At 42.9% G+C, this 27941-nt stretch overlaps 1 protein-coding gene across 1 annotated transcript; it reads left to right on the plus strand.

Annotated features, from left to right (window-relative positions):
- The first annotated feature begins 113 nt into the window (after positions 1-113).
- On the plus strand, positions 114-27930 carry LOC142576015 (cation-dependent mannose-6-phosphate receptor-like). Its single transcript, XM_075685892.1, has 6 exons — positions 114-338; positions 3027-3211; positions 9049-9233; positions 17361-17446; positions 20333-20456; positions 27092-27930. Exons 1-6 carry the CDS (start codon positions 217-219, stop codon positions 27191-27193), a joined length of 804 nt encoding a protein of 267 aa, XP_075542007.1. The 5' UTR covers positions 114-216; the 3' UTR covers positions 27194-27930.
- Positions 27931-27941: the final 11 nt, after the last annotated feature.

A 27941-nucleotide genomic window follows, 5' to 3' on the forward strand; every position in this document is an offset into this window, starting at 1 on the left:
TGTTACATTCCGCATGACCCTTCATTTCGCTGCACTTCGCCAATGCCTACTTTGCTTAGCAGCCAAGGAAGCCATCTGGCCACCCATAGCAACGACTCACGTTAAAGCCGATCTGCATCCAAGCCTGGCCAATCCGTCTTGATGTCGCTGTTGCATTTTCGGTTCGAAACGACCACATACAACTTAACAAAATTATTCGGCTTGTAGCTTCTAAACATGTTGACGCTTATGCCGCTATTATGCAGCGTTACACTCGCATTCACTTTGGGCTTTGCATTTAGTGCCGCTGATGAAAGTTGCTCGATTGGCGGTGGCTACAACTACGAAAGTTTGTTCAAGTAAGTGATACAACTTCTGAGTCATGTGGTTTGTTTCGTCTTGTGGTGCAGCTGGACGCACAATTATTTGTTCTCTTTGATAATGCGACGCCTACCTGAGGCGTCCGTATCTTTTATTACATTTTTTTTTCGTTTGTTTGGCAGAAACCGCACCTGTGCAGATAAAAATGTCGCCTGCCGGTCGTTTTAGTCGTGGTGGGCGGGTTTGTTGAACGTGTGTCGGGCTTGCGTTCGTTTAGAGCTTACTAACAGGCCTTCCTCAAAATCTGACGCTACTTTAGCAACACATAGCACCGTTTTTTCTTGTTGTACCATGTGGGCCGCCGCGCGCTCTCTTGAAATTTTCGCAATATTTGTTTGCACACGCAAGGTAGCCTGCCAACATCGCAAGGTGGCCGTAATGCGACGAGGTGTTTACGTCGCACATATGGGCTCTCAGGTAACTAAGACGAAACAGATGATAGTCTGTGCCGAGGTAATGACAAGTAGCACAGTATCCCCGAGTCAATCACTTCGTTGCGAGCTATGTCGCCCGTAGAGCCTCGATATGGCGCTTTTCTGTAAAAAGTGCGTGTCTTATCTGGCGTCTCTTCGTGTCGACGGTCTGATTCCGCCAGAGGCAGTGAAGGTCCGTTGGTCTATCAGGCGGGTGTTTTATTTTGACGAAAGATAAAACGTACTACCCTGGAAAGTGTAATGTGGGCAGCTGGAATGGCGAATGATCAGTTGTGCGGAAATTTTGGCAGTTTGGAGAGATGGGGAGAAATTATCACCCACCTGACTGTAAAATAAAGCTTTAAAAAAAAGAACCCTGTACGGGTGTCTCCAAAGCAAACTTCGCTGTTCAAAAAAAAAAAAAAAAAAACGTTCAGGGATTGAACCGAGGACTGACGCCCTTCCGGGACAGTCGCTCTACCGTCCAAGCCAGGGGTCTAGCAGATCGCGGAGCGAGGCCGGCTCAATCGACAACTCGAAGTGCACTGACATTGCATACGGCAAATCAGTTCTGCCTGACATCTGCTAGGTGTTGGAAGTCTCATGACTTCTCTCGGAAGCATGGAAATGTTTCCCTTTAAAAGTGGGTAGTGCATTCGTCTAATTTATCTGTTGGTTGTTACGAGTAGAGGCTGCTATATACAGGGTGTTTCAGCCAACTTTAGCCAGAGTTTAAAAATATGCAAATGCCATCTTGCTAGACAGAACAAAGGTAATGTTGTTTGCCGTCGCTTGGAGATACACAAACTGTTTTTCATTCTGCCTAAATAGATGGTTAGTCTTAATTAATTAACCAACTTCTCTAATGTTATAATTAGATGAGAAGTGTCAGTGAAAAAATTAGTGACATGAAAACTCCCGTTACAGCTTTGTTCCTCAATACGTGCTACATAAGTGTTTTTCCGAGCTTGAAAGAATCCTGCAAATAAACGCAAACTGCCTCGAGCGGCCACTTGCACAGCAATATTGCGTGCATTTGCGGGCTTGGTTATACTTCATACTTTGCACCTTATACTTTGTAGCTCAATAATTTTACATGACCAGAGCATACAATATAGTTCCTACAGCTGTGAAAATGAATGTTAATGCTTGTTTAACTCTTCAAAGGGACATTAAAGGAAAAAAAATTAAGGCAAGTTAATCGACAGATTTGTCATCCAGAAGCCTATTGTCATTTTCTGTCTGCCAATATGCGACTGTTGGGTAGAAAATTGCCACTCACTAAAGGCCCCACTGTTAGACTCGATTGGAATATTCCTTTTCTATATGCTCCCCAGTACGTGAATTGCACATCTCCTGCTGTTTCTACTGGGCCTAGGTAACATGAGCGAAACAAGTTTTTGACACTGTCTGAAATATGCCGTGTCTCATGTCAAACCAACGTCCCTTTTTACTGTGAGGTACATAAGGAAGTCGGAGATTGCTTCATCTAGGCAGTAAAATAGTTAAGGAGATTGTTGCAATGCTTCGAGAAATGGTAAAGAAAGGGACATTGCTTTGCCATGGAATAAGATGCTGAGCCAGGCTTAGCTGACACATTGAAAGCGATTTTTAAGCAGATGCCAAAAGGTGGCTTGACACATGTCATCAAGGTTTGGTAGAAATGGTGGCGTGCTCTTTCTTACTGAACAACCCATATATGTTGCTTGTTAGTGTGCCTTTCCGGTTCACTGTTACATGGTTTCATTGCGTACAGCATGTATGATTATTTTTATATCTGTTTCGAGTTCATTACCTCAATGTTGATTATTGGTGCCCCCTTGGGTTCTCTTGCGGCGATACTACTGCGTACAATATCAAACACAGAACAAGGCTTGCTCTGACTGTAGTATTAGGCCGAAAATAGGTAAGCTTGCAGAATAATTTTTGTACTACTATTGGTGATTTATGAATGTTACGAGTGATTCAATAAGATTCGGGCAACCTGCTTGCACACCAGTACCTGAAGCGGCTATGGACGATATGTAATGTAACTTGTTTTGCTGCATGGTCAGCCAAAGGTGTTTCTAAGGATGCATAGAGAGCTGGAATAATCCATCCTGCTTATAGCCAGGTAATTTTTATGATAGTTACAGATCATTTGGCTGGTGTATTGAGTTTTTTTTTTTTTTTTTTCCGGTAGTGCCCTTTACGTTGATCTGAATCTTTTCTTTCTTTCTTTTTTCCACTACACACTTTCACTGGAAAACATAGTTCTGTCTGGAGGGCAGAAATAAAGGGGCATTGCTTAAGGTCAACGAACACCGATTGTTCCTGGTACCTTCAGTTCTGCAATAAGGTGCCCATCAACCCCTGTGGTGTCGGGCATGCATGCGAGGTCAATACCAGTGGTCTGGACCCTCTCTCCATAGGAACGTTCCAGAAACTGCTTCCACAGGGTAAGAGTTTATATGTGTAGGAGGGGTGGCTGCTAAGGGCAGTGCTGCTGTATTGTATAAAGGCAAACATTGAATAAACCTTGACTATAAGGTTATCTTTCCAGAACATTTCTTTCAGAAGTGATGCTAAAGCGCCTTTCCTTTAAACTGAGCAACACATTAGAATGAGTGTTATGCTTTTCAAGGAATATATTCAGTAGGAAGTTTTTCAAGAGGACCTAATATTGTTGTGGTGTCAGAACCTCGAGGGACAAGTGCACTAGTCAGCTGGAACGGTAACAAGAACGGACTGTTTAATACTGCGCACTGGTCACTTCTTGTTCTCTATGGGCAGTTAAATTTCGATAAATCTTCGTGTTGTCGTCATGCTTGCTGCACTACAGACACGTCAATATGAATGGAGATATGAGTGCAATGTTTACTCTCCCTCTGGCCCTTCAAGTCATCACTTTTTCTCAGCTGGGCAACACCAATGGCAATGCCTTGCCTATTGCTCGTTTATATTTTCTTCCTTCTGTGGTATGCTAATGGTAATTCTTTGAGGTTGGTGACTGTCAAAGGCACCCAAGGGCAACACAGGAGCGGTGACAAAATTGATGCGATGCACTGACAACTGCCACTTCCCCATTTCCTATATCTGGAAGGTTATGCGTGTGCCTGCCCAATGGAGCCGAGAAAATAGCAGGCGCAAATGGTTGCTATGCTGCTCAGGGGGCATGCTAGCCACGAGGAGGTCATCGAAGTATGCAAAGGCAAGGGGGCCTTTGCATACAGCCTGGGTGACCTCATTGATAAACCTCTGGAATGTCTGAACAGTGTTTCTCAGTCTGAACGGCATGCAGACGTACTGGAAAAGTCCGAACGGTGTTTCAGTTGCACTCTTTGGTATGTCCAGTGGCTCGACAGGGATTTGGTGGTAGGCCTTCACTGGATCTATCTTGCTGAATATTACTGTTGCAGCTAGGTAGGCTGTGAAGTCATGAATGTGAGGGCGTGGATAGCAGTCGGGGATGGTGGGTGTGTTGAGTGCACGGTAGTTGCCACACAGGCACCAATCCCCTACGTTACACATTGGTACTATGTGGACAGCTGAAGACCAAGTGCTCGACAAAGGATGAATGATGCACAGTTCATTGCAGCATGTGGTCAAATTCTCTCCATGCGATCTCAAGGCAGTCACCAGCAAGGCGTCTGGGTCAGCAGAACACTGGGAGACATATGTTAACATGATGCATGATGTTGTGACATACTTGCAGCTCAAGATTAGAAGGTTTCGTGATAGCTGGGAAGTCTGACAGAATTGAGGCAAATGCAGATAATGGTATCTAGGGTACCTACCGTTCCAGTTGTTCATGTCATAGGCACGAGGATGCCTTTATGTATAGACACCCTAGTTGTGTGCACGAGGTGACGAGCATGGTGGTCAACACTAAGGGCAAAGTAGGTCAGAAAATGTATGCCCAATATGGCCATACATACATCTATAAAAATGAACACCCATAGGAAGGTGCATCGACGACCCAAGTCAATGGTAAGATAGCGCTGGCCATATGCATTGATAGAAGAGCTGTTGGCTGCTTGAAGGGGGGCTTTTTTTTTTGGCACGCTGTTATTCTAGTCACGCTGCAAGAACGACGCTGACCTCTGCACCTCTCCACGAGAAATTGTCCGGCAATCCTATCAGTGATGTAGAACAGGCGGCTTGTCGTACAGCAAGAGTCACTGGCCGCCATCAGGGACTCTGCGGCAAGTTTCTCTGCCAGGTACAAGGGGAATGGCACTGATGTTTACCGGCACTGAATTCGTTGATACCGGCAATGTGTGTCGTAAAGAGCACCAGATCAGGAGCTGGACCGAGGAGGGAATCTGGAACGGCAATCGTGGTCGCGCTGCGACGATGGGGTGATGATCGTAGTGCGGTATTGGTCTCAGCAAGTTCAATTATTTGCTCAATGCGAGACTGCCAATCTTCGAGGTGTGACAGCGGAACAGTCGTTGCCGCGGCACCTCTCGCTGAATAGTCAATGGTTCGATCGGCCAGCTCTGCAAGATTGTCAAGGAACATGTCTTCGGGTGGGGTAGCCACGGCAGCCATGAAATTCTGCTCCAAGTGTAAAACGAGCAGTTGATGCAGCAGCCGGCTGTTTGCATCCAGCATACAGTCACTGAGAAGCCACCGCATACGACATAGAAGTTCCGACAGTCAACGGTCACTGAGCTCCTCTTCATTGAGAAGCTGCTGGAGGCACCTGTGCACAGGCATGGACTTGCATTGCAGCACCTTCGTTTTGAAGTGGTCATAGGGGATGGTGTCGTGGGGTGCTTCCAGAACGTCTTGAAACTCCTCAACCACCTCTGTAGATAGTGCCGAGACAGTGTTAAGGAACCTCCACCTGAGTAAACCAGGCTTCAGGATTTTGTGGCCAAGAGAGCTGCAAGTGAATCTGCACCATGACAAAGCCCTCTGCACTAGTCGTTGGTCTCTCATTTGTGGCCTTGTCCGTGATGTCGTGCTCACCGTACAATCACGTCCAGGTCACCACGTTATAGGGACTGAAGTTAGGTCCACTACAGCTGGCATCAATGGTTCACTGTGCCTTGTGTACCTTTATCGCTGACATTGCTTACGCGAAGGCAGAAGCTGGGCTTTTGGAAGTTACAGTAGCAAGAGAGTGATCTGTTCTGCGAGATTGTTGGTTCCGTGTTGCATGCAGTAGAATAATATTTAGCTAGCATATTTACGGCAGGACGATGTGCAGATGGGAACCTTTTTTTCTAACTTGTTTAGAAAGTGTTGCAGCGCCTTTTATTTTAAGTGATGAATAGCAGAGAAACTTGAGTGCATGGATTGCACATTTCTTTGCAATTCAATTACCTCCAAAGAGTGTCATCGCATATGTGGGATGAATCATATGCAAGGCAGCCTATGGCTTTGCATGCGTGCTACCACTCTTTGTAGCCAAACTGTACTGTCACCACTCTGCATTCTCTAACCGCATGGCATTGCAGGATATGATTTTACCAATGTGCCCAGCAAGCAACAAAAGTGATCGCTCTATTATGGCACTCAGAAGTGACTATGAAGAATGACCCATTAATGCACTGGTGTTAGCTATCCAGGAGATGGAGCTTATGGCGTGCCAGGGTCCTTTGTGATCTACATCTCAGCTGTCCCACTTTGGGCAGACACATAGACTATTCTGCCAAAAGTAAGTCATTGAGGCTCCAAGTTCTAGGGTGGCTTATCTCTCCCCAAAAGTGGCCTAACCCTGTAATTTGAACAAGATCAGTGAAATAAACATAGCGTGGCTTATGACTAGTGTGTGGAGCTCCAGTTCTCACATGGTGAGGTAGGTATACTGGATAATCATCGACATAGTTTTGAGCTCCAAGCTGCAGACCTTAGGTATGAGGGATATCGTAGTGGTGAGCTCCAGGTCTTGACAACTTGAGGTACAGCTCTGAGGTATGGGGGCCAAATTCAGGTTATCTAATGTGCAAGAGCAAGGCATTTGTCAAAGTATAGGTAGACATCAAAGTGCAAGCTGTTGATCGCTATCTTGATCTCTCTTACTGCAATGTCTCTCAAAGCCAAGATGCAGCTTTGTGGCCTTTACAGTTCAGTTATTTCGAATGCACTTTCTTGTGAGAACTGCTCTATCAGGAATTTGGGGTTCGATCTCAGTTTGGTCCTTAATGTTTTTTTCATGTGTTCATGAACCACTTGATGAAGTCATTGTAAAGCTTTCTTGTTCTCCCACTTGTTTGCATGCATCACAGTTCAAGCCTGGTGAGTACTTAGAGATCCTCCTCTGTTGTTTTGTGTGTGTGTGTGTTGTGGGTTCTTCTTGTATATTTAGAGCAAATTTTGTTTCAGTTTATTTCTTCCAGTATTTTGCTTGTCTGTTGCCTTAATGCCTTACTTCGGGTTTTACCTCTACATCTGCAGCAAGATGCGTAGCGCTTAATGAAGTTATGTGAGAGCATAAACAACATGGGACATGTGTGAGCCCAACCACATTTGTTTATTAGCGCTGCAGTTGACATGTACAGTGGAGCCAACTGTTAAAGAAAACCCACCAATGTGCAGCTCTCACTTTGCTGGCAATTGAGCTGCATGTGTTGGCACAAGCGATGTCAGTACATTGCACAGGTTTGCAGAAAGGTGCCCACACCACCAACCACGGGTTGTGTGCTGCAAATCCTGGCTCCTCTGCAGTGGCCACAAAAAAAAAAAAAAATGCGTGTGCTTTACATTCACTCATCCCTGTTAACATTGGACCATACTGTCAAAGTGTATGGACATATGTGGTGGCTTGTGTATTGGCAGCAGCTGGTAGAACAAGCAGAGAACATTAGGTGAGGTTCTCAGGGTGAAAGCTAAATCATACCAGACTGACTGGTTTCATAAGGTTCTCTTTGAAACTTTTAGACATATAAATTGCTCCAAAAGTTCTAAGCAGTGCCTGATAGAGGCAAACAGTTTGTTTCCTGTGCAAAAGGTCATCACTGTTGTGGATAAAATGTTGTACAATCGCAGTTTTTCGAGTAGTGGGGCAGGTTTGTTTGTTTGTTAAATGCATACTGACAGGGAAAAATGTTTTATTTCCCCTGGAACGGAATGATGTAACTAAAGGTGCACCGACCTTGCACAGATTTTTCATTGAACCATCCATAGCCAGCCTTCCTCAATCTTATGCTATTTTAGCGAAACTTAGTTCTTCCATTCTCAACATTTAAGTGCAAGGATGTTTTCAGGTGAAGCCATATTGCAACATGAGAAAATTGACCTAAATTTCATGCATGTATGTTCAGACAACACATATTTTTTGCTTTTTGGTGTTTCTTTTCTTCTACCTGTGTTGCATGCTGGCCCTTGCTTACAAATCAGATGGAAAGTGCTCGCATAATTTTTTTTTATCAGAACACCTTCAGTGCAGCAGGTGATTTCAATAAGTCCCAGTTAAAATCTTCATTCCACATTTTTACACACTGATGTACAGCATAGCTCAAGCACATGTTTTGCAGCAGAAAGCTGGTAATGGCATTCTTTGAGAGCGCAGCTCTGATGCGCTTGTTACTGCGGCGAGCATGGGCATTTTCCCTCAGTGTAACTGAGTGAACGGGCACAACGAAAGATGAAAGTGAATGCGGAGGGCACTGGTGGGAAAAAAAGCACAGTGCCGCTCATGGCTTGTGACGACAGCTACGAGATGGTGCCAGAGGAGCACGCCATCGTCTGTTCACCAATGGCATGTGGCGAGCGCATACATCGATAGCATATATGGAAACAGTGCTGTGTGAATAGAGATCTGTCTGCGGCGGCTGCTGTGAATCATGCCCATGTGTTACCCACCTGTTGTGATCTCCCATGTGTTGCCTGTTGTGATCTCCCAGACACATCACACTTCGCTCCGTTTGCAACGTGCTGCATGAGACAGATTGTTTGCACCAGCCAATATATTGCAAAATTAAAGCGCTTATAGAGCTGCGCTCAAATTTAACTTTAGGGAGTATCGTAATCATCGGTAAACTTTTTATAAAGATGCAGTATTTTGTTGACCGGCATTTCCCATTTAGCTTTACTATTTTCCTTGGTCTCTGCAAATTAAAGTAGTGTATTCTTTCTTTCGTGTATTGCGATGAAAGCCCATCTCGCATAATTTGTACACTGGCCCTCAATAGTCAGTTCATAGCCTATAACCTGGAAAATCAGTTTTGTAGTATCCTGCAATGCGAAGAAATGTTCGTGAAAGGGAAAATTCATTTTAAGCTGATAAACTTTTGAGCATCGAACTTTGGCAACTCACTCTTGTCCTTGTCCGCCAATGTTGCAGACCATTCGAGCTTCATTGTCAGGTTTGAAGAGGCCAAGGGGAGCAACGAAACCAAGTGCGTGGATAAGAAAATTGTGCTCAATCTGATCTTCAGTTGTGACGAAAAGAAAAACATTGTCATCGGGCCAGGGGCTGAGCTAACAAAGCTTGATTACACTCCACTCATTGTTTCTACCGATTGCGAGGTGAGTTGCTTCTTTTTACTTTTCTGACCATATTGGTAGCCATTAATGTTCAAGAACTTTGTAATTATTTTCACTTGGTTAAAACATTTAAACCTGTGCTTGCTGAAGGTGTCATGCCTATCTGCATTGATGCTCCACTCATTTATCAGACTAAGAAAGCATAATGGTAACATAAAAATAATTGTGTGTGATCATCTGGTGACATTTGCAAGGGGGAACAGTAATTTTCATTTGCAGTTGAGGTGCATTAATTCATATGAAAAACGAAGTATTTTGCTTGCACATTTGCAAAAGTGCACAGTACTGGCATAAACTGCAAAAGCATTGTAGTTTGTAGAGCAAACTTGTAAGTACAGGTGGGTGGCAGCCAGAGATGTTCTTAATGGAGCTGACATCTGTCATTTGTACAACACTTGAAAAAAGTGTGATAAGGTTTGAGATTGTGCTTATACAGTGTTTTAAATTGTATGAGCAGGAACTTGCAAGCACGTTATGGTTTAGGCAGCCTCGTTGCCTCTTTTCATATCCTTTATTCAATAGGTGTTTTAAAAAAAGCATTTAAATTTTAAACAATTCTTAAAGACCAGTCCTGCATTCACACACCATCAGGCATATAGTTTCAGCAGTGGTGCACTTCAGTTCAAATCAAATCAAATTGTGGGGTCTAACATGCTCAAAACATGAAGGCCATGGTAGACGCCATAGCGGGAAGCTCTACAGTTATTTCAACTCCCTGAGGTTCTTTAATGTGGACCTAAATTTAATTACACACGCGTTCTTGCATCCCACATGTATTGGAATATGGCTGCCACTGCTGGGAATCAAACATATTACCTTTTGATTAGCGGCAAAACAGATAAGACAAGCAGACCTTAGAGTCATGACATTCCTCGAGCGCCATGAGTTATTATCAATCCCTTCATTGATTTTGCTTGCAGCCACTCATGTCATTAAGTGTAGTCCCATTTTTGTAACTTCTTGTTCTTACTAAGCTGTTATTTGCAACACTTTTCCTGAGTCTTTCGGATGCACTTATGAAGAATTCTCTAGCTCCTGAGTTATGAAGAAGCTTCTAGGGGACAAATAAGCCTTCCTGATGCCCTATTAAGCTTTTTTCACCTATTTGATGGACAGTGATTCCAACCTCTGAAGCCAGTTCTCCCCTAAGATTTACAAAATCCCTAGATTTCCCTTGATTTTTGCAATGTACGATTATTCATGATTAGTTTTTAAATGTTTTCTGTGAAGATGATTTTGTTTTTGTGTTGTGAAAACAGACAGCAAATTTTATAACCTAAGTTATTTTCTTAGCTCATTTTAAAATATTTAAATAATGAAGTCACTGTACTCAAGCTGAATTAATGTTGCCGTGCAGATTGTTATATGCTAACTGGACCTCCTGCTTTAAAGGGACACTAAAAGCAAACATTAAACGAGCCTTGAGCCACCCCTCGGGTTTGGTCAAATAACATAGTCCGCGGGTAGCATGCGCTGCTGTGTGGAGTGTGTGGAGCTTGCAAGCAGATCATGAAGTCGCCTTTCTCTAAAACGCTCTTTCCAACAGAAGGCCCTGTCCTCGCTCCTGCTCTAGACGCACTATTTCATAATCGGACACACTATTTTGCGATTCCCTTAGACGGCTGCCATTGGCCAATTGTTGACATCAAGCTGCGGTCGGCTACATGGCATATATACAGCGATCGGCACGGGGTGCTGCCACAAGTCCACTGGCTAAGCACACGGCGGCTCGCTGAGCACAACTGTGTTTGGCTTATGTTTAGCACATCGTAGGCACCAGAAGCGGAAGTCATGGCATCTAAGTTAACATTCAAAATCAAATTTTAACTGCGCGCCACGGTGACGTTTAGAAGGCTGAACGTTGTCGGCATGCCCCACTGCGCCATAGCCTTTGCAGTGCAAGGCATTGAAGAAGGAATGGGAGCACAGTGGAAGCAGTGTTTGATTTCCAATAACTCCGCTTCTGCTGAATGCATTCCAGTACTTTTTGCAGCAAAGTATTTCTAGAATAGCCTATTTTCCCTTCAAATGCCTTTCTCCACTTCGATAAAAAGTGGTTCAGGGCACCTCTAAGTCAAGCCAAAGTAATAGATTAATACTCTAGAATGCCTAAAGCTTCAATATTGTGCATAGAGCTTTGGTAATCGAGAAATTGAATTAAGTGTAGGAAAGTGTTTGAGATTTCTCGGAGAAATTCAGTTATGTACTAGACTGATGACTGTAGGCATTCCTCTCTATAAATCTGGACTAGTACACAAGCACTCATAATAAAAAGATCATTGCTTTGCAATATAATAAATAAGAAAATACTTCTTGTCCCATTGTATTCGACTTCTTCAAAAAAGAACTTCGTTAGACTTGACGACGACGTGGGCGGTCAAAAGGATTCATTTTTAATTTACTCTCCACCGCCCACACTTTCACATTTCAGTAGTTTCGTTATCACATAGTTCTCTGCTGGTTTTTCTGGCTTGAGAAACTTTTACAAACTGCAAATAGCAGAGAATGCGACTACCATGTGATGTTGCTGGATGCCCGAACATTCCACGCCTTTTGACCAAGAACAGCTGCAGTGGTGAATACAACACTGTTTTGGGTCAGTTTCACCATGATCGTGCTTTTGCGTTTTGCACAGGAACCTGTAGCGTCATCGGTAAAGCACTAATTTACTCGCTGACAGCAGTAAAGGGTGGTGATGGCACATGTAAAATCGCCACTCCCTCCTTGGAGGCGGATAATTTGGATTGCGCTGGAAGTTGTGAGGATTTGGGGAAGTTTATGCGCCATTGCGTGGTTGCACTCACCTGTTCTGCCGTCCCTACACCTGACCCCCTTTTCACTCTGTGCCGGTTGTCAGTGGTGGCGCTCCACTTGGGATAGTTTGCGGAGAGGGCAGGGCTAAGATGTCACGAGGCGGCCCCTGGCGGCTACCCTCGTGGCAGTAGCATGTCTCTTCTCCCTTGGGACTGCACCGGGTATGTACGTGCTTCCTCTCATCCACCAACACCTTTGTGGCTAGGGCTTGAGTTCATGCATGGTGCCTTTGCCCGTACGGGGAGCACATACCTTGTGTTGATCCAGTCCAGGCGCTAATCCGAAGAATAAGTGCCTAGTGCTCATACGAGCTCGTACCACACTGAGCCACACTTATTGGAGGCCCAAGCCCGAAGGAGATTGCCCGAGCGCTTGCAAGTTCGCCCATTGGTTATCGCGAGAGCAAGTTGCATAGCCTCCAGGACTTTTCTTAGTGGCATGTCCCAGCTTGGAGCCTGTGATTTTGCAGCAATGTGCTATAGGCGCCCCTGACTGTATTTCTCGCCCTTGGTGTGGGACCCCTTTGGTTCCCCGGCGCCCCAGAACCAGGCGTTTGTGCAGTTTCAGGTGCCGCCAGATGCAATAAACGGCTTCTGTTAACTCAGGGCAAGACTGTGTTCTTGCATGCTTTGCTCGGTTGCCCCTTGTGGCCTGAGCTCGCGCACCGCAGCGCTAGAGGCTGGCGGCTGACGTGGCCCTGTGGCTCGCTAAGCTCGAACCCACGGTGGTGGGTACTCCTGTGAGACCCGGAGATTCCACAAGGCATAAGGACTCTTAAACGTGATGTTGTCTTAAACTAAGTCTTTCCTTGGCAGATTTCTTGTGAAATTTCTGAAACAGTATTTTAGCAGTACCTGTTCACCTAATATTTTCCTTTAGTATCCCTTTAAGCAGTGCTTAAAGTCTCCCATCAGTGGAGTGTGGGGGGGAGGGGCTGATAGTGCGGCAACCAGTATAGCACACGCACACTCACACACACTTGTATATACATATATATATATCGCGCCAGGATTTTTTAATGCGCCAAGCGTATTTAGAAAAATGAGAAGCCCAACTTTGCGGTTATCTTTGATTTATTTGCCGAACAGTTCCAGTCCGTAGACTGACCTTTTTGAAGGGCTACAGCCCTTATAGAAACAGGGCGATCCACCAAATGAAACTGTTGGGCAAGTAAACCCAGAAATGACTGCGAATTTGGGCTTCTCATCTATATATATATATATATATATATATATATATATATATACATACACGTACATACACCAGTGAAGTGCTATCACAGGATCTGGCAGTGAAGCAGGTCAAAGAATAGAAGCATGTAAAAAAAAATGCTCGGATTTTACTAACGTTTTGGCTGGGGATAGCCTTTGCTTCGATGGAGGCTCGTCCTCGCCCAAAATTGCAGTAACATCCTGGTGTTTTTCCTACGTGCTTCTATTCTTGGACCTATATATAAAGTACATACTACTGTAGTATATAAAAGTATAAAAAGAAGGAAATGCATACACGCTGTGAAGACTGTAATGGCACTCCTTGTGATATTGCGTTTGATGTGTGCCATACTAGGGCCTTCCTACATGACTAAATCTGATTCTACCTGACAATTGGTTTTGTCATAACTCTCACAGGCCACAGAAGTTGGGTTCGGGGTGTTCACTTTTTGTTTACTTTATAGGCACTGAAAAAGCCAACTTTCTCTAGAATTAGACAAATTTTTATAGGTGTTGAGCAAACAAATATATTATTCTGAATGTATTATTGGCGTTTACTTATTGTGCCGATTCAATCAAGTAATTGAAAAATTTTGGTGTTTTGTAAATGTTTTTTCTAAGATAACTAGGGAAGTGAAGGGTTAAAGATATGTGAACTCAAAGCAACTAGATCTAGCTGCAATTCAGAACATGAGTTGTCTTGCTGCATTGACTACTCGAGGCACTTCAACAATATATTTTACGGTTTCGCACCTACTTGCCTGCAAAAGTGGACAAAATTCATGCGTCTTTGGTACAGAATACCACTCATAATGCACAACTAAATGAATGAAACTTTACTGGTAACGCAAGGAAACCAAAGTGAACCTTCACTAATTCACGAGCTGGTAGCTTCATATTCAGGTGGCTCGTGAAACAGTACACTGGGCAAAGAATTTTAGTCCACCCAGGGTGGTGATGGTCATTTGTAGTGCCTCTAGGAAATACGTGCAGCGGTATAACAATTCCTGCTTTCCTGTTTCTACTCATGTCACATCAACGGATTATCATGATTAAATCATTAATAGAAAAAATTTAAGTGTTAGAATTGCCTCACGAAAAGCACCACTGGTAATTAAAATCACCTCCAGTGTTTGTCGAATTGGTGCTGCAATGCTACAGTTGAACTGCAGAGGGGGGCCTAGCCCCACCCTAAGAAATGCAGGAGGGCCTGGGCACTCCGGGCCCTCCCTGACTTCAAACACCGCCTTTAAGCAATATTCACAGAAGACATTAGCATGTTTGTACTTTGCTCTACATGCAAAACAACTTTGTACAATAACAAAGTGCCAAGATTGATTGACATAGAACCTTATACGGATAGACCCGTTTCACTAGGTTCAGAGGGCATGCGTAGCAACCCTGTTGGCGCCATCATGAAAGTAGTCCTCCCCGCTTTCCCGCTCCAAAACTCACTCAAACAGGTGACCACTGGGACTCTGTCCAAGGTTGCTCTGCCTATGGGCAGTTTCCGGTAGATTTTAGTAGTACACATGAGCATAGTCTGCTGCTCAGAGCCATAACCACCTTGTCCTGCTTAGTGCTAGGTATGGTCTCGCTTGCGCTAAAATTTGTCTGTGCTGCTTTGTTTGGTATAGCAGCATAGCATACGTTTGTCCTGAATATTTCGTGAAAAGTGCACAGAAATCGACAGAGCAGGTTGGGGTACGAACGGCTGCAGCGTAGTAGCAGTGCTTCATTTACGAGCCTAGGACATTGACACACTGTCGTTTACTTAGCAACATGCATTCACTGGGCCGCAGTGCTATCATAAGTCATACTTCTCATGTTAATGCAAAGGAAATTTGCAGGGGCTGTAATCAAACATGCCGTCATAGCTATTTGTTACGTCTCAGAGTTCTTTTTTCCATGTTGCGCAAATTGCCTTAGATCTGGACATATGCCCCTTTTTTCCTAACAAAGGTGCAAAATCCGTATATCTAGGGAAATTTATCTAGGGATGGCCACGCTGTTGTTGAAGCAGGGTACTAGATAAGCGTGGTATGCGATGCCATTGTTGGAAGAATGCCTGTACCATGCAGACATCATGTCAGATTTGTGGGTCTAGAGGACTTAAAGCTTCCGAAGGCTAATTAAAAACTTAGAAGCTTTTGTGAATACATTTACAAGAAACAGAGCAATTTATTGTTACAACTGCTTTCCCACAAAACTGGGTTTCACTCACTCCTTCAGCATACAGATTATGATGCAGAAGACAATGCAAAAATGTCTGTGTGGTTGACTTAGACGTGCTTTGAATGATTGCAGGTGCCCAAAGCTAATCCATAGCCCATCTCTCATAGCCCAGCACTTACTTGCTGTAGTATGTTAAACCCCATGAATCAAGATTCATCCATTCTCCTGCCTTTGGCAAATGAGCTTCAAATTTTTCTGCAGAATAGTACATGTCATGGACACACTGTGACATGTCATGCACATGCCATGGCATGTCGTGAAACTACAAGAGATAGCTGCACATTTCTTGTTTTTCGTATGGAAATTTAATGCACATGCACCTTGAATGCAAAAGCAGAAAGACAAGGTATTTCAGGTATTTTTTTTTTGTGTGTGTGTGTGTGTGTGTGTGTGTGTGTGTGTGTGTGTGTGTGTGTGTGTGTGTGTGTGTGTGTGTGTGTGTGTGTGTGTAACTGCCACAACAAAATGACAATTCTTTTTGCTATACCACATGGATGGGCATATTGAGAGCCAGAAGAGCCTGTAGTAGCGACCACTGTGTTTGAAAGGTTGAAAACAACCCTGCATTGCACTGCCTTATTTCTTTTAGTCCATTTTAGTTCTTTTGTAGTGATGTGCAACTTCATTAATGAGCAATATGACTGCTGTTACTGTTTCTCTCTACAGCAACAACTTGTAGTTTTTGCATTCATAATGAGCAGCATTATTTTGCAGCCACAATTTTAGATGTGGACATTGGTTGCTCAGAGTGGTTTTAGTAAGCTGTCAGGACCACCACCATGACCGAGCCACTGCTCTTTCCTTGCCACATTTTCTCGTAGTTATTATTAAGCTTGAAATGTGGGGGGGGGGGGGGGGCCTTTTAGCTCCCTTTGTCGGCGACCTTCAAGTGACCTTGAGCCAAAAGCCAGAACCGTTATCTGAGCACTCCGAGATCATCCGTGCAACCAGTCAAAACACAAAATAATGAGGTCTCTGGCCCCCAACCCTTTGTACAAGACCTCATTAGATAGGCTAGTTACTGCCCAAGCAAGTTACAAAAAATGTTGCTTCCGAGTTCTTCACAATATCACTCAATCTGTAACTTCTAGTGAGCTGAAGTTGTATTTGTCATTTGCAATAGCGATGTTCAAAAGGCAGATACAGGGCACTATACACTTAGTTGTCATCTTTTGCCACTGAGTGCTAAACGCCAGCAGCCTGCGAGTTCCACGGCGTGGGTTGTGCATAATCTCCAGAGATGGCGCCATGCTGCGTGGCGCCTCCTTCAGGCGCTTTTACTTGCCGCGGTGGCTTAGTGGTTATGGTGTTGCGCAGCTAACCACAATATCGCAGAATCAAATCTCGGCCGCACCGGCTGCCTTTCGATGGAGGCAAAATGCAAAAATGCTCATGTCCTGTGCATTGGGGGGACGTTAAAGGTCCCTGATAGTCAAAATTAATCTGGTGCCCCCGCTATGGCGTGCTTTAAAATCAAATCAGGGTTTTGGCACATAAAACCACAGAATTCGTTCTTCTAGCTAGGCAGTGGGCTCTGTTTCCCTGGCATCTTTTGCAGCCTGTCATGTGGCTTCAGCCAGTTTTCTTCTTGTAGCTGGGCAGCATCCATATGGATCATTCCACAGTATGACGTGGCGCAGTGCGGCATGGTGCAGTTTGGTGTGGTATGGTGGGCCGTTGTGAACATGCACTACACTCATTTTAAAATTGTGGCTAGTATCATCTCCTACCAATTTCCTTAGCTGGTTGCCATTTCATGCTTACATCTGTTCTCGATTATGGGAGAGCCAGCAATTTTTATTATTTATTTATAATTTTTTAACATTTCTTTTGCTCGAATCACTTACAGCGCAACGTCACAATCCCGTTTTCTGGTGCCTGCACCCCGGAGGCGCCCACTGGTGGTTTGAGTGCTGGATCTGTTCTACTAATCTTGTAAGTGGTTCCAGTCAATCTGCATGTTGGCCAGAGAAAGTTGTTTGATCATACCAGTTCCAAAAGTACACTTCAGGCCCTTAGTGTGCTTCAGATTTTAACCGTTTGTGGCCATGAGCATTTACGCATTTAAAGGCAAAGCATGGCAAATATGCAAACTAATGACGCTCTGTGCACACATGAGCATGCATGTTGTGGAGGTTGCATGTACCTTCTCACGCTTATTGCACTTCATCAAGGGTCAGACTGATGATGCTCTGCCCACATTATCAATGAGGTCGTAGCCAGCCGTGAATGGTGGATGATAGGAGTGGCATAGAATCAAGGGGAATTCATTACGTCCTGTCACCTTTTGGTGATATTGCAGATGCACAGAACATATGGAAACTTTTGGGTAGTGTGATCTTTCCCTACATTTTCGCAGCTGAGATTTAGATACCCAGAGTACAGCACACAAACATTTCAAGATAAGGGAAAAATACATGGAGATGACACCGAGCCAGGAAAATGTTTCAACTTGATTGATATTGGGAGATACCAGAGTTCAAGTTTACGAGGGTTTACTGTACTTGTGTTGGTGTTGTCATTGTTGGGGCGGTGGTACTGCTCGATAAAGTGTCATTTTTTTTTTTGTCTTGTTGTCCACAAATGATGTGGCTATATGAGCAGACACCCCACGCTTCTCGCCACTCACTTCCTTGTCTGGATTCTGAACTTTGGTGCCTGTGGGGAAATTCAAAACTGATAAAGAGCTCTGGCAGAGAAGTGGTGTTCCTCTGATAGTTAACAGACCTAATTTTGTTACCGACATGCAATTGCCTTGTTGCCGCCACCAGGATTCTTCTCACTGCCTTGTCACTGTGCTTACTGTCAGGCCGAACTGTTCATTGGCGTTCAAGCACTTCCAGCAGCATGAATTTTTCGTGAGAGTGCACAGAATAATTTCACCTTTATAGGTACCTGCATTATGTGTCATATTGACAGCATTTTACTTTTCTCTCAATGCAGAGTAAATTTTAGCTACACTGCTCTGAATATTGATAAAGTTGTTACTGATAACGCATGCTCCTCTAAATGCCGACTTTGAGTCGAGTGCCGAGGCTAGCTGTGATGCTGTTTTCACCATTGACTCTTGCTGGCTTTTCTTGCATGTGCACTTGTGAGCATATGTTGCCAAGTAGTCATGGAGATTTGCAGATAAACAAAATATGAAGAACTTAAAAGCAGAAAACAGTTTATTCAGGGAACCAATTACCCGCAATACAGAAAACTGAGTAGTGCAAAATAGATGCACACAGTCGGTGGTCATCAAAAAAAAAGTCATGGCTTGTACATATTATTTTACTATAATCATTACTTGAATGCGTTGTATCTTCACTGTGATGCTTATACTATTACGTGCTGTGCTGCCAGTATGTATTGACCATGGGCCTCCGCTAGCTTTGTCTATTGGTTTTGTTATCATACAGGATACTGAGGGGCACAATGCACAAAGACCAAACACGAAGAAGTAGAACGCGATGACACAGTGCTGCATTTGCAACTAATATTTATTTTGAACAGGCTGTAATAGATAAACCAGCACACAATCATGTGACGAAAAAGCAGTTCATATTACTGAAAAAAAAATACTAACAGACAAAAACAAAACATTAAAACATGCGCTTCTTTTTTCAGCTCAAATTGCGCATGATCGTTTAAGCAGGCCTTCCGGAGAAAATAACTCTTTATCATGCAGCATGACTGAAAGCTGGCTGATACAGCTCTCATTACATTTGGCGATGTGAAAGGCTTCAATAATCTCCCTAGTTTGCGGATCCCTGTGCTGCAAAAGTATTGCAGTATCATGTGAAGAGGGCATGCGAGCACACTCCTAACAATGGCCTCTCAGGTGTGAGTGCATGGTACTTCAAAATGACCATTTACATTCCAACAAACAGGTATTCACGCATTGACAAGTCTGGCCTATGTATGTGCGACCACACGTTAGAAGCATGCAATGAACCACAGAAACACTACATTATGATGTAACGTCAGTATGATCATTATGACGTAATGTCAATATGATAAAATAGAATTATATGAAAAAGAGTAATATGCATTCCCCACAGACTGTTCTAGTTCCAGGCTGTGCCTGCTGGCCTCCCTGATTGCAGTGCAGTGAGACGCCTTTAAATGAAATGTTCAGAACCTCCCAAGTCCTTGGTTATACAGGTCGCTTCAGTGTAAAGGTTGTGCACAAAGCAACTGCTCACAATGTAGCAGACGAAGCACGTTCACCAGTGGAAAACCTTTACTTAATGCTGATTCAAGAGAGACCTAGTGAAATAAATCAAATTTTTTTTGCGCACACTTTGACAGATGTGCGACTGCTGCCAACCTTATTCGCACCAGGCTTCACAACGCACTCTGCAGCAAAACGCAGGAGCTATGCAAAGTAAAGAGGCAGATCATGAAAGAACGCTATTGCCTCTCTTAATTGCCATCAAAATTCCCATCACCCTTGCCTTCGTTGACATTCACATCCCCGACCTGGGCAATATGGATTCTGCAGCTGATGTAAATCTAATTTAATCAATCATTTGTCGATCGGAAAGCTACTTGCTGTAACTTGGAATTTGAGCCTGGGCGTTATGGGAGTTCATTCTTTTTTTTTTAGAGAAATCCAATTTCTTGTGAATTTCTATATTCAAATTTGCCTGGTCGTTGTGTCGAGTCTGGCCATTGACGCATGCTTAGCGTAGTGCTGCAATTCTGGTGGCAGAGTCTCGATTTCATTTCATGGAACTGCTACTGAGAATTGCAGAAAATACAGAACATTTGAGCACTTGTAGCCTTAAACACTGCTGCCACATCCTGACATTTACGTTGGCATGTGCATCACAGGTTCTTCATTGCACTGCTGGTGTACCTGATTGGCGGCATCCTGATCAACCACAACAACGGTGCACGTGGCTGGGAGATGGTGCCTCACCACCAGTTCTGGAGCGAGCTGCCCGGACTCTGCGTGGTCTGTTTCTCGCTTGTTGAGGAGTCCATCTGCATCGCGTGCCTGCCCCAGTCTGTCAGGGACTCTGCCGTCATCTGAGGCTGTAACACTTTCGGACCAAAACTTATCTCGAGGGCAAACCCATCTTTGGTCAAACTTTCTGGGGCTGAGTACTATTTAGCACGAAGTATCCACAACCAAAAATGTACACGTGCTCTGTCTAGTCCCCTACACATTTAAACGCCTGCCATGTATGCAACTCCGAAGATCATAGAGTGCAATATCTATCGAACTAGGCTTGACAGGTATCACCGACAGCCCCTTCCTTCCAGCAATGTATCTATGTGGGCCCTGAAACTATTACTCATGCCAGGAACAGTGATAGTTACTGGGGGCAGAGAAAACATCTGTAAATTTGCTAACATTGCAATGCGGGCTTGTTCAAATCTATCTTGGAATACTTGTGTAGCATAAACAAAACAAGATGTAAACAGTGCATATGAATGCTGAGACATGGGCTCTTCCGGCATCCTTGTCTTGTTTATGCTATGCTAGAGTTCTTTGGCAGGTTTAGCGGCAGTTGCACTTATCCACCACACAAAGCATAAGTGTGACATAAGCAGTAGTTTTGTAAACATGACGGATCTCAAGGTAATGCATTTTTATGGCCTGAATATTTACTCTTACTTCAAGGAATGCTGCTTGTACTAATACACATTAGTTATCTTATGCCCTGTGGACCTACCTCAATATTACTTGTGATATTTGCTGTGCCAGAGCTCCCTATCTGAACATTTGCCACTGGATGTTTGGACATTCTGCTTAAGCAGCTTTGTTTGTATACTGCCATGTGTTTCAGCAAAGACTGATATTTTTGAGTATCACAAAAATAATTATTCTCAAGAAGTTTCACTTTTGTTCAATGACTTTCATAATTTTATATATTTACTTACCTCATAGCTTACGGCTATGCTAATCTCACCATCATTCCTTTAGATATTTTTTCAGTTCATGTTTTGATGTTTACTGCCACAGATAGTTTGTAAGGCATTCTTTGAAAGTTTTTAGGCTGTCTTCACCAGCCTTTTGGATAGATAGCCTGTTTTGTTTTAGTGTGCAGTTTGCTTCCCTTTGTTTTATGCATGTCTTATACAAGTTTATCTTTGTGTGCTGCACTATACGTGGTCCTTCATTCCAATACATTGGTAGGCATTGCTTATTTACTTAGCCTTGTTTAGTTCTTCTTTTACGTGTACATCTTTATGGCCTGTCCCAGAAGCCATTTAACTAAATTTTTTTTTATGAGCCTCCGATCAATACGCCTGGTTGCTTCGACGCTGACTCCCATTACTGACTTGCATGGACGTAAGTCATTTTCAACTTCCTCCACATCACGGTGACTGTATTTGGGTTTTCTTTACTTTAGGAACAATAATGAAGGAAGTTTTTTTTCCCTCATTGACACCGTTTCTGGCTTCAAGTGAAATTTCTGGAGCAGCATTTTTCTTTTCTGAAACCTTTGAGTCTTCAGCTGCGATGCAGTCTTACCAGTGGTAGTACATGCAAATTTCTCAAGTGTGTGAAGAAAATTTAAGTATCTTCAGGCTTACATTGAGATTGATAAAGTGGGAGCCACATGGAACGTCTTTCCAATGTATTTGTGTCATTGTGTCGCCCAGAGTTGGAGTTTAACTTCCCTTGTGGCAACCACGCTGTAGCTTTGCCTGAAACATGTCGCTGTGGTTGCCACCAAGTAATGCAGCTAGCTTTTAAACTTCAGATATGCCAGCATTATTGCCCTGCATCGCAGTATAAGTTCACTGCAGCTTGGTGATGATTTAGGACCAAAAACACACCCTAAATGCGTTTCTGGGCATTGCTCTTTTTAGTAACTCTGCTAGCTTGCATTTTTGCATTAAGACATCTATGCTATTGGGCGAAATGCTGGAATTCGAATTATAATAAGTAAAACTATAATATGAAACTGCAAATCTGGTGACACTGAATCGCATAACCACTCTTGCTGGCATTTTTCTGAAAGCTTATTTGTGTGCAAGTTTATTTATAGACTCTGAAAGTTGAGCTTACATAGACAGTGTCCAGTATGGCTGCACCCCTTGAATTCTCTAAGTGTGCAACTATACTCTCTGCTCTGTTGGGTGATCAATACACCGTCAATTGTGTGCTTCTTCTCTCGTAGTGCTTGTTGTGCCTTCTCCTTAAGTTTTGCATGTGTCAAAGCACGTTTTAACGCTACCACTGGGTGTTCTCTCCAGCAGGGCATTTCTCAGTGTGATTATGGTAGGGTCAAATGGTGAGAAATTCCAATCTGTCTTTCCAGTATGTGACAAGAATCTTTTTCTTGTTTTCAAAACAGCTGTGATGGTTAGCAGCTGTGGTTTGTTATTATTCATGCTGGTCACACATTAAGGCTGGATTTAAAAAAAGAATCATTCGTGCAGGTAATGAAGCTCTGCTTGTGTTGTCAGATACCTACATGTCTTCCCAGTCGTCTGCAAGCTTTTTTTTTTACCTATGACTATTATTTTCACGTAGCTATGAGGTTTTGCAGCTAGAGCTCATTATTGACCACCTTGATCACAGATAAGGTGAAATTAGTAGCCCTTCTTCGTGCACATACATAGCTAGATAATTGAAATTGACAGGCAGATTTCAGTAAGGCACATCTTTGTGGTGCAATGTAACTCGGTCACTGAGCATTTTCAGTTTTACTTGATAGAGCAGCACACACTCTCATGCACAAACTGGTAATAGTCTCTGTTATTACCATTATTGTGCCATCCTTATTGAACTTGTTCATGGGCTCGTGGCAGACGTAGCTGCACAAAACCAAACCATAACATATGAGCCTAGTGCCTTGCACCCATTTGCATAGTCATAGTCCACTCAAATAAATCCTGTTAGGTACAATGAGGTCTCATGCAGCACGAAAATACCTTCGTGATGTTTTATATTTGTCATAAGTATGGATTTATTGCACACTGATGTCAGTGAGAAACATTTCAGAAATTTTTTTTTTTTTTTACATCTGATTATTAATTGTATCCTTGCTGGTTATATTGAGGTTCAACTTGTAGGGTGCTGCCTCTTCCCACAAACTGTATTAGCATTGTACATTTTGTCTATTTGCACAGGAGGTGTGGACTGTTTTTTGAGTCTTCCATTATGTGCTTAGCGTAGTCTAATGTCAAGAGCATGCTCAATTTTTTTTTACAGCAAATAGCCATATTTACAACTTGTAAACATCTGTTATATTGGTTTTAAATAAAATGTCGGAAAGGAAGCTAGCATCATGGTGTCATTCTTATTGTGGGAAGCTGCAGTGAAGAATAAGAGACAGTTTTTGCTGAACCATTTGTAGCAAAAAAAAATCTGCTCTACCATTTGAGCTGTAACATGACTTACCTTCTAGAAAGCTCAAATTGACTATAATGTGCAAATCATTGTTTTCGTTATATTCTTGGCAAACGTTCACTGTAGGTAAATAAAGCAGGCTCTAAAATGCACGACACAGAACTTAGGATATATTCTAGACAAGCATTCACCTAAGGCTGTGCTGACTTTGAAGTATATAGCTTTGACTTAAGAAAACATTCTTTCAAGCTCACACTACCTGTCATGGTATCCTAGTGGCACTGCTGAGCTTGAGGTCATGGGTTCATTCCCACCACAGTGGCCACATTTCGATAGGTGGAAAATGCAAAACCGCTCGTGTCAATGTTTAGGTGCACATTAAAGAAGCTGAAGTGGTTGAAATTATGCTGAAATCCTTCAATACTGCATGCCTCATAATCATGTAGCCGTTTTGGCACGGAAAACCCCGGATTGTGTTTATTTTTTTTTTTTTTTACCTGACGCCGTACTTTTAAAATGTGGGCTTGCTGCATTAGTGGCCATGTCCAGTTACAATGCTTAAAACTGGTGTAGAATTCAAACATTATTTGTACAACAATAATAGGTGGTGCCCAAATCACATCCCCTACCAATGATTTCCTCAGAGTAACAAAAAACAATATAGAAAAGCCATGCATTTGTACATACTGCAAGCTTTTGTTGCGATCAGAGGGTCTGGAAATAAGTAATTTCCACCGTATTTTGGGCATGGCTCCCCTTATTTATACTCACACAACCTAAGCCAGTATAGGCAACTGACATGAGCCTGCTAGCAATGCTATTTTGCAAAGCAAAAGCTTTACTGACTGATACAGCATGTAAATAATGTAGAATTACACATGGAATTCATTCTCTATAAATGCCTAAGCCTGGGCAGTAAGACCTATTTGTTAGCTATTCTGATAGGTCGCTGAAAGGCTGCATTTAAAAACATTCACAGATGTGCTAGTTCTCACTTCTCATCAGATTCCTAGACACACGCTGATGTAGTATGAACTGGGCAAACACAAAAATGGTTATACTCTTGCCATCTTGTCCTGTACTCTTGCATGCTATGAGCTTTTTCATGCACCGGCATAGCTTCTAAATTTCTCGCCAAGAGCTATTGGAGTTGTTGAACAATGGGAACTATATTTTAGTGATTATCATAGCATAATAGGCTGACATGATGTTACTGTAAACAGAGAAACTATGATGCTGCAATGTCTCTCCTTGTCTGTATTCCAAAACCTACTCTATAAAAACATGTTAAGTTATGCCATATTTTTGTTCTCTTCGTCGAAGTCATAATTGTATTCTAGGTCAATGTAACCTACTTTATTGTTTGTAATAACAAGCCTTTGTACATTCTCACGTGACATGCCCTTCAGGCATTGTTATTTCATGTTTTTGTTAAAGAACTACACATTACGGCAAAAGTTGTTTAAAACAGGGTGGAAAGCCATCGTGGCTTTCATCTATCCCTATAACTATTTATACTTTGTATTGCAGAATTTTGAAATGAAACTGGTTGGAAGTATGCTCACCAACAAGTTTGTTCTGACACGTCTGATAGGGGCATCACACAGTGCTGATTTCAGATTGTTCCCTATCTCACCCCTCTTCCACAGTCCTAGGCATCTTTGCAGGCTTGTGTAAGCTCCATGCTACAGCTTGTTGCAAAGTTACCAGGCATCTACCGTATTTACCCTAAACTAGCTTGAACACTAATATTAGTCAACTCTTATATATCGAAGTCGCAAAGAAGTGAAAAATAATTTGAATATAGGTCAGCCGATATCTCTTTAGAAAAACAAAAGCCTTTGAATATGAAATGCCTTTATTTACCGTAAGCTCAGCTACTAACTTGTCCTAGTCGATGCGGAAAGCTACGTCCTCATCGGTACTGCTAGAGAAGTTGGTTGTGTCACAGGTGTTCCCGGCACCCCTAATGACGTCTCCCTTAGTGCCGTCAAGTGTGTTGGATTGCAGCATTGCTTAAAGCCAGCCTGCGATAATCTCCAGACTGGGTTTGACAGAATCTATTAGCTCGGTACTTTTGCTAGGTTTGTTCAAATATATGGGTTGTTGTTTCTTTTGGGGGGGGGGGGGGTCATAATTATAGGTCAATAGCTTATTCCGGATAAAATTTTTGACAAAAAGAAAGGTAGACCCATATTCAAAGGAATACGGCACAAAGCATATTGGAAACTCCAATGAAAAATATTTTCGTATAGAGCAATCCAAAAAAAAACACTCAAATGCCATGTCCACCGCAGGTAAAGGAATGCTTTGTGGGAAAAATTACCACACACGTCATTGCCCACGTTCTGGTGTGATTGCTTTCCAGCCTTTGCTGCCATTTCCTGCTGAGTCATTGGGTTGTCGCTCCTGCTGCTACTCCAGTTTTTGTGACCATCCAATAGCAGATTGTCCTTCTATTGCATTCAGCCTGTTTTTGGTGCCTCACTTTGCATTTTAAGTTTTCATCATGCTATGGGGATGAAATGCAAGAACTCCCATGTAACGTGCATGGGGTGCATGGTAAAAAACCCGAGGTAGTCAAAATTTAACCAATTCAAATAATTTTAGTTCTCATCATGGCATTAGGTCGTATGATCAGGTCGTATGATAGTGGAGAGCGAGGGAAGCGAAGCGTGCTTAGAGTTGTCAAAACAAGGTGATAAGTACATGCGCATCCTGTTGCAGCAGCTTTACCGATGTCTTTTTTATGCCTGTGGTTCTGGTTATCGATAATTATTCCATTATCCGCACCGTCATTAATAACTGGCATTGTAGCACGTGTAATCACTTTCAGATACTGATAAGTTATGGTTTTCTTGACGACTATGGTATTCCTGTTAACAAGAGGGCTGGCTATCTCAGATATATTGCATTATTAATAAACTGCTCATATAAACCTTTCATCTTTCCTACCTGTGTCAAGAATCATACACCTTTTTTGTTGTATTTCTTTGGCTTATGCATAAATACAGTTGAGCAAAAAGAGCAGTGGCAAAAGTTTTACACTACCTAATTTTTTTAATGAAATTTCACCAAATTTTTTTGACAGTGTCTCGTCTGCTAATGTATTGGCTAACGATAAAGAATCGCAGATTACATAAAAAATGCCAGAGCTCTCCTATACTGCACCCAGAAATTTCCGGCTGTCGCTTTTCCGTTAAAGTCAGTCAGTGTTTTTTGATGCAGACAAAAAATGCTGAGCTCATGGCTTTTATGCTTCTGTTTTGTCTTGTGTCCAGGATGGCTGTGTGTTCTTCGTCAAGTACATCACCTGCCAGGGCGGCCCAGTGAGCTACGGAATGCCGGGAGGTGGGGGAAACAGGAGCTACGACAACATCTGAAGATCTGCTAAATTAAGAAATTTTCAAATGAAGTGTTCGTTCACAGGTTGAGGGGATGTTTGGCAGAACCAAGTTGTGTGAACAGTGCAATGATTGCCTAGGTTTTGCAAGGCTTTCAGCCCATGTATCTCTCCAGGTTCGCCATGGAAATTTTTTTGTGCTTTTCCTTATTATTATTCTTTTTCATGCACGGCGCACCCATCCCACAGAATCCACACATATTCACGTGAAAGTTTGACATTTGTGCTGAGAAACTGTTTGCAGGCTGGAACTACACCGTGTTTGAGTTAGTTCTGCATTGACTGGAGCACTGGAGAGTATGTTAGTATATTTAATCTCTAAATATAGCGAATTTCATGTATGTGGCCCTTTGAGATTAGGTGCCTTGCCACATATTTTTTAGCACAAATATTCGCGGTAGTACGTACCATTCTGTTTAAAATAGTGTTTTTTTGCATAAACTCATTTTTGTTCGGCGTCTTTCAGGTGTGCAATATTGTTATGTTGTTGTCGTGTTTGTATGCGCGTGTGCTGTTTTTACACAACTCGTGTGGTGTACGGCAAGTGTAACACTTGGGTGTGCATAATTCATGGGAGATGACTTCTCGTCCATCAAGTGCCTCTGATGCTGCCCAGCTGGTTCCTAGATCTTGTCAAGCTGTACACCATCTTCAGCAGTGTTTTTGATAGTGATGTTGCTGAAATTAAATAAATATTGCGTTACTTAAACCAGGATAGTATGTACACA

Source organism: Dermacentor variabilis, chromosome 3 (genome assembly GCF_050947875.1).
Source record: "Dermacentor variabilis isolate Ectoservices chromosome 3, ASM5094787v1, whole genome shotgun sequence".
NCBI lineage: Eukaryota > Metazoa > Arthropoda > Arachnida > Ixodida > Ixodidae > Dermacentor > Dermacentor variabilis.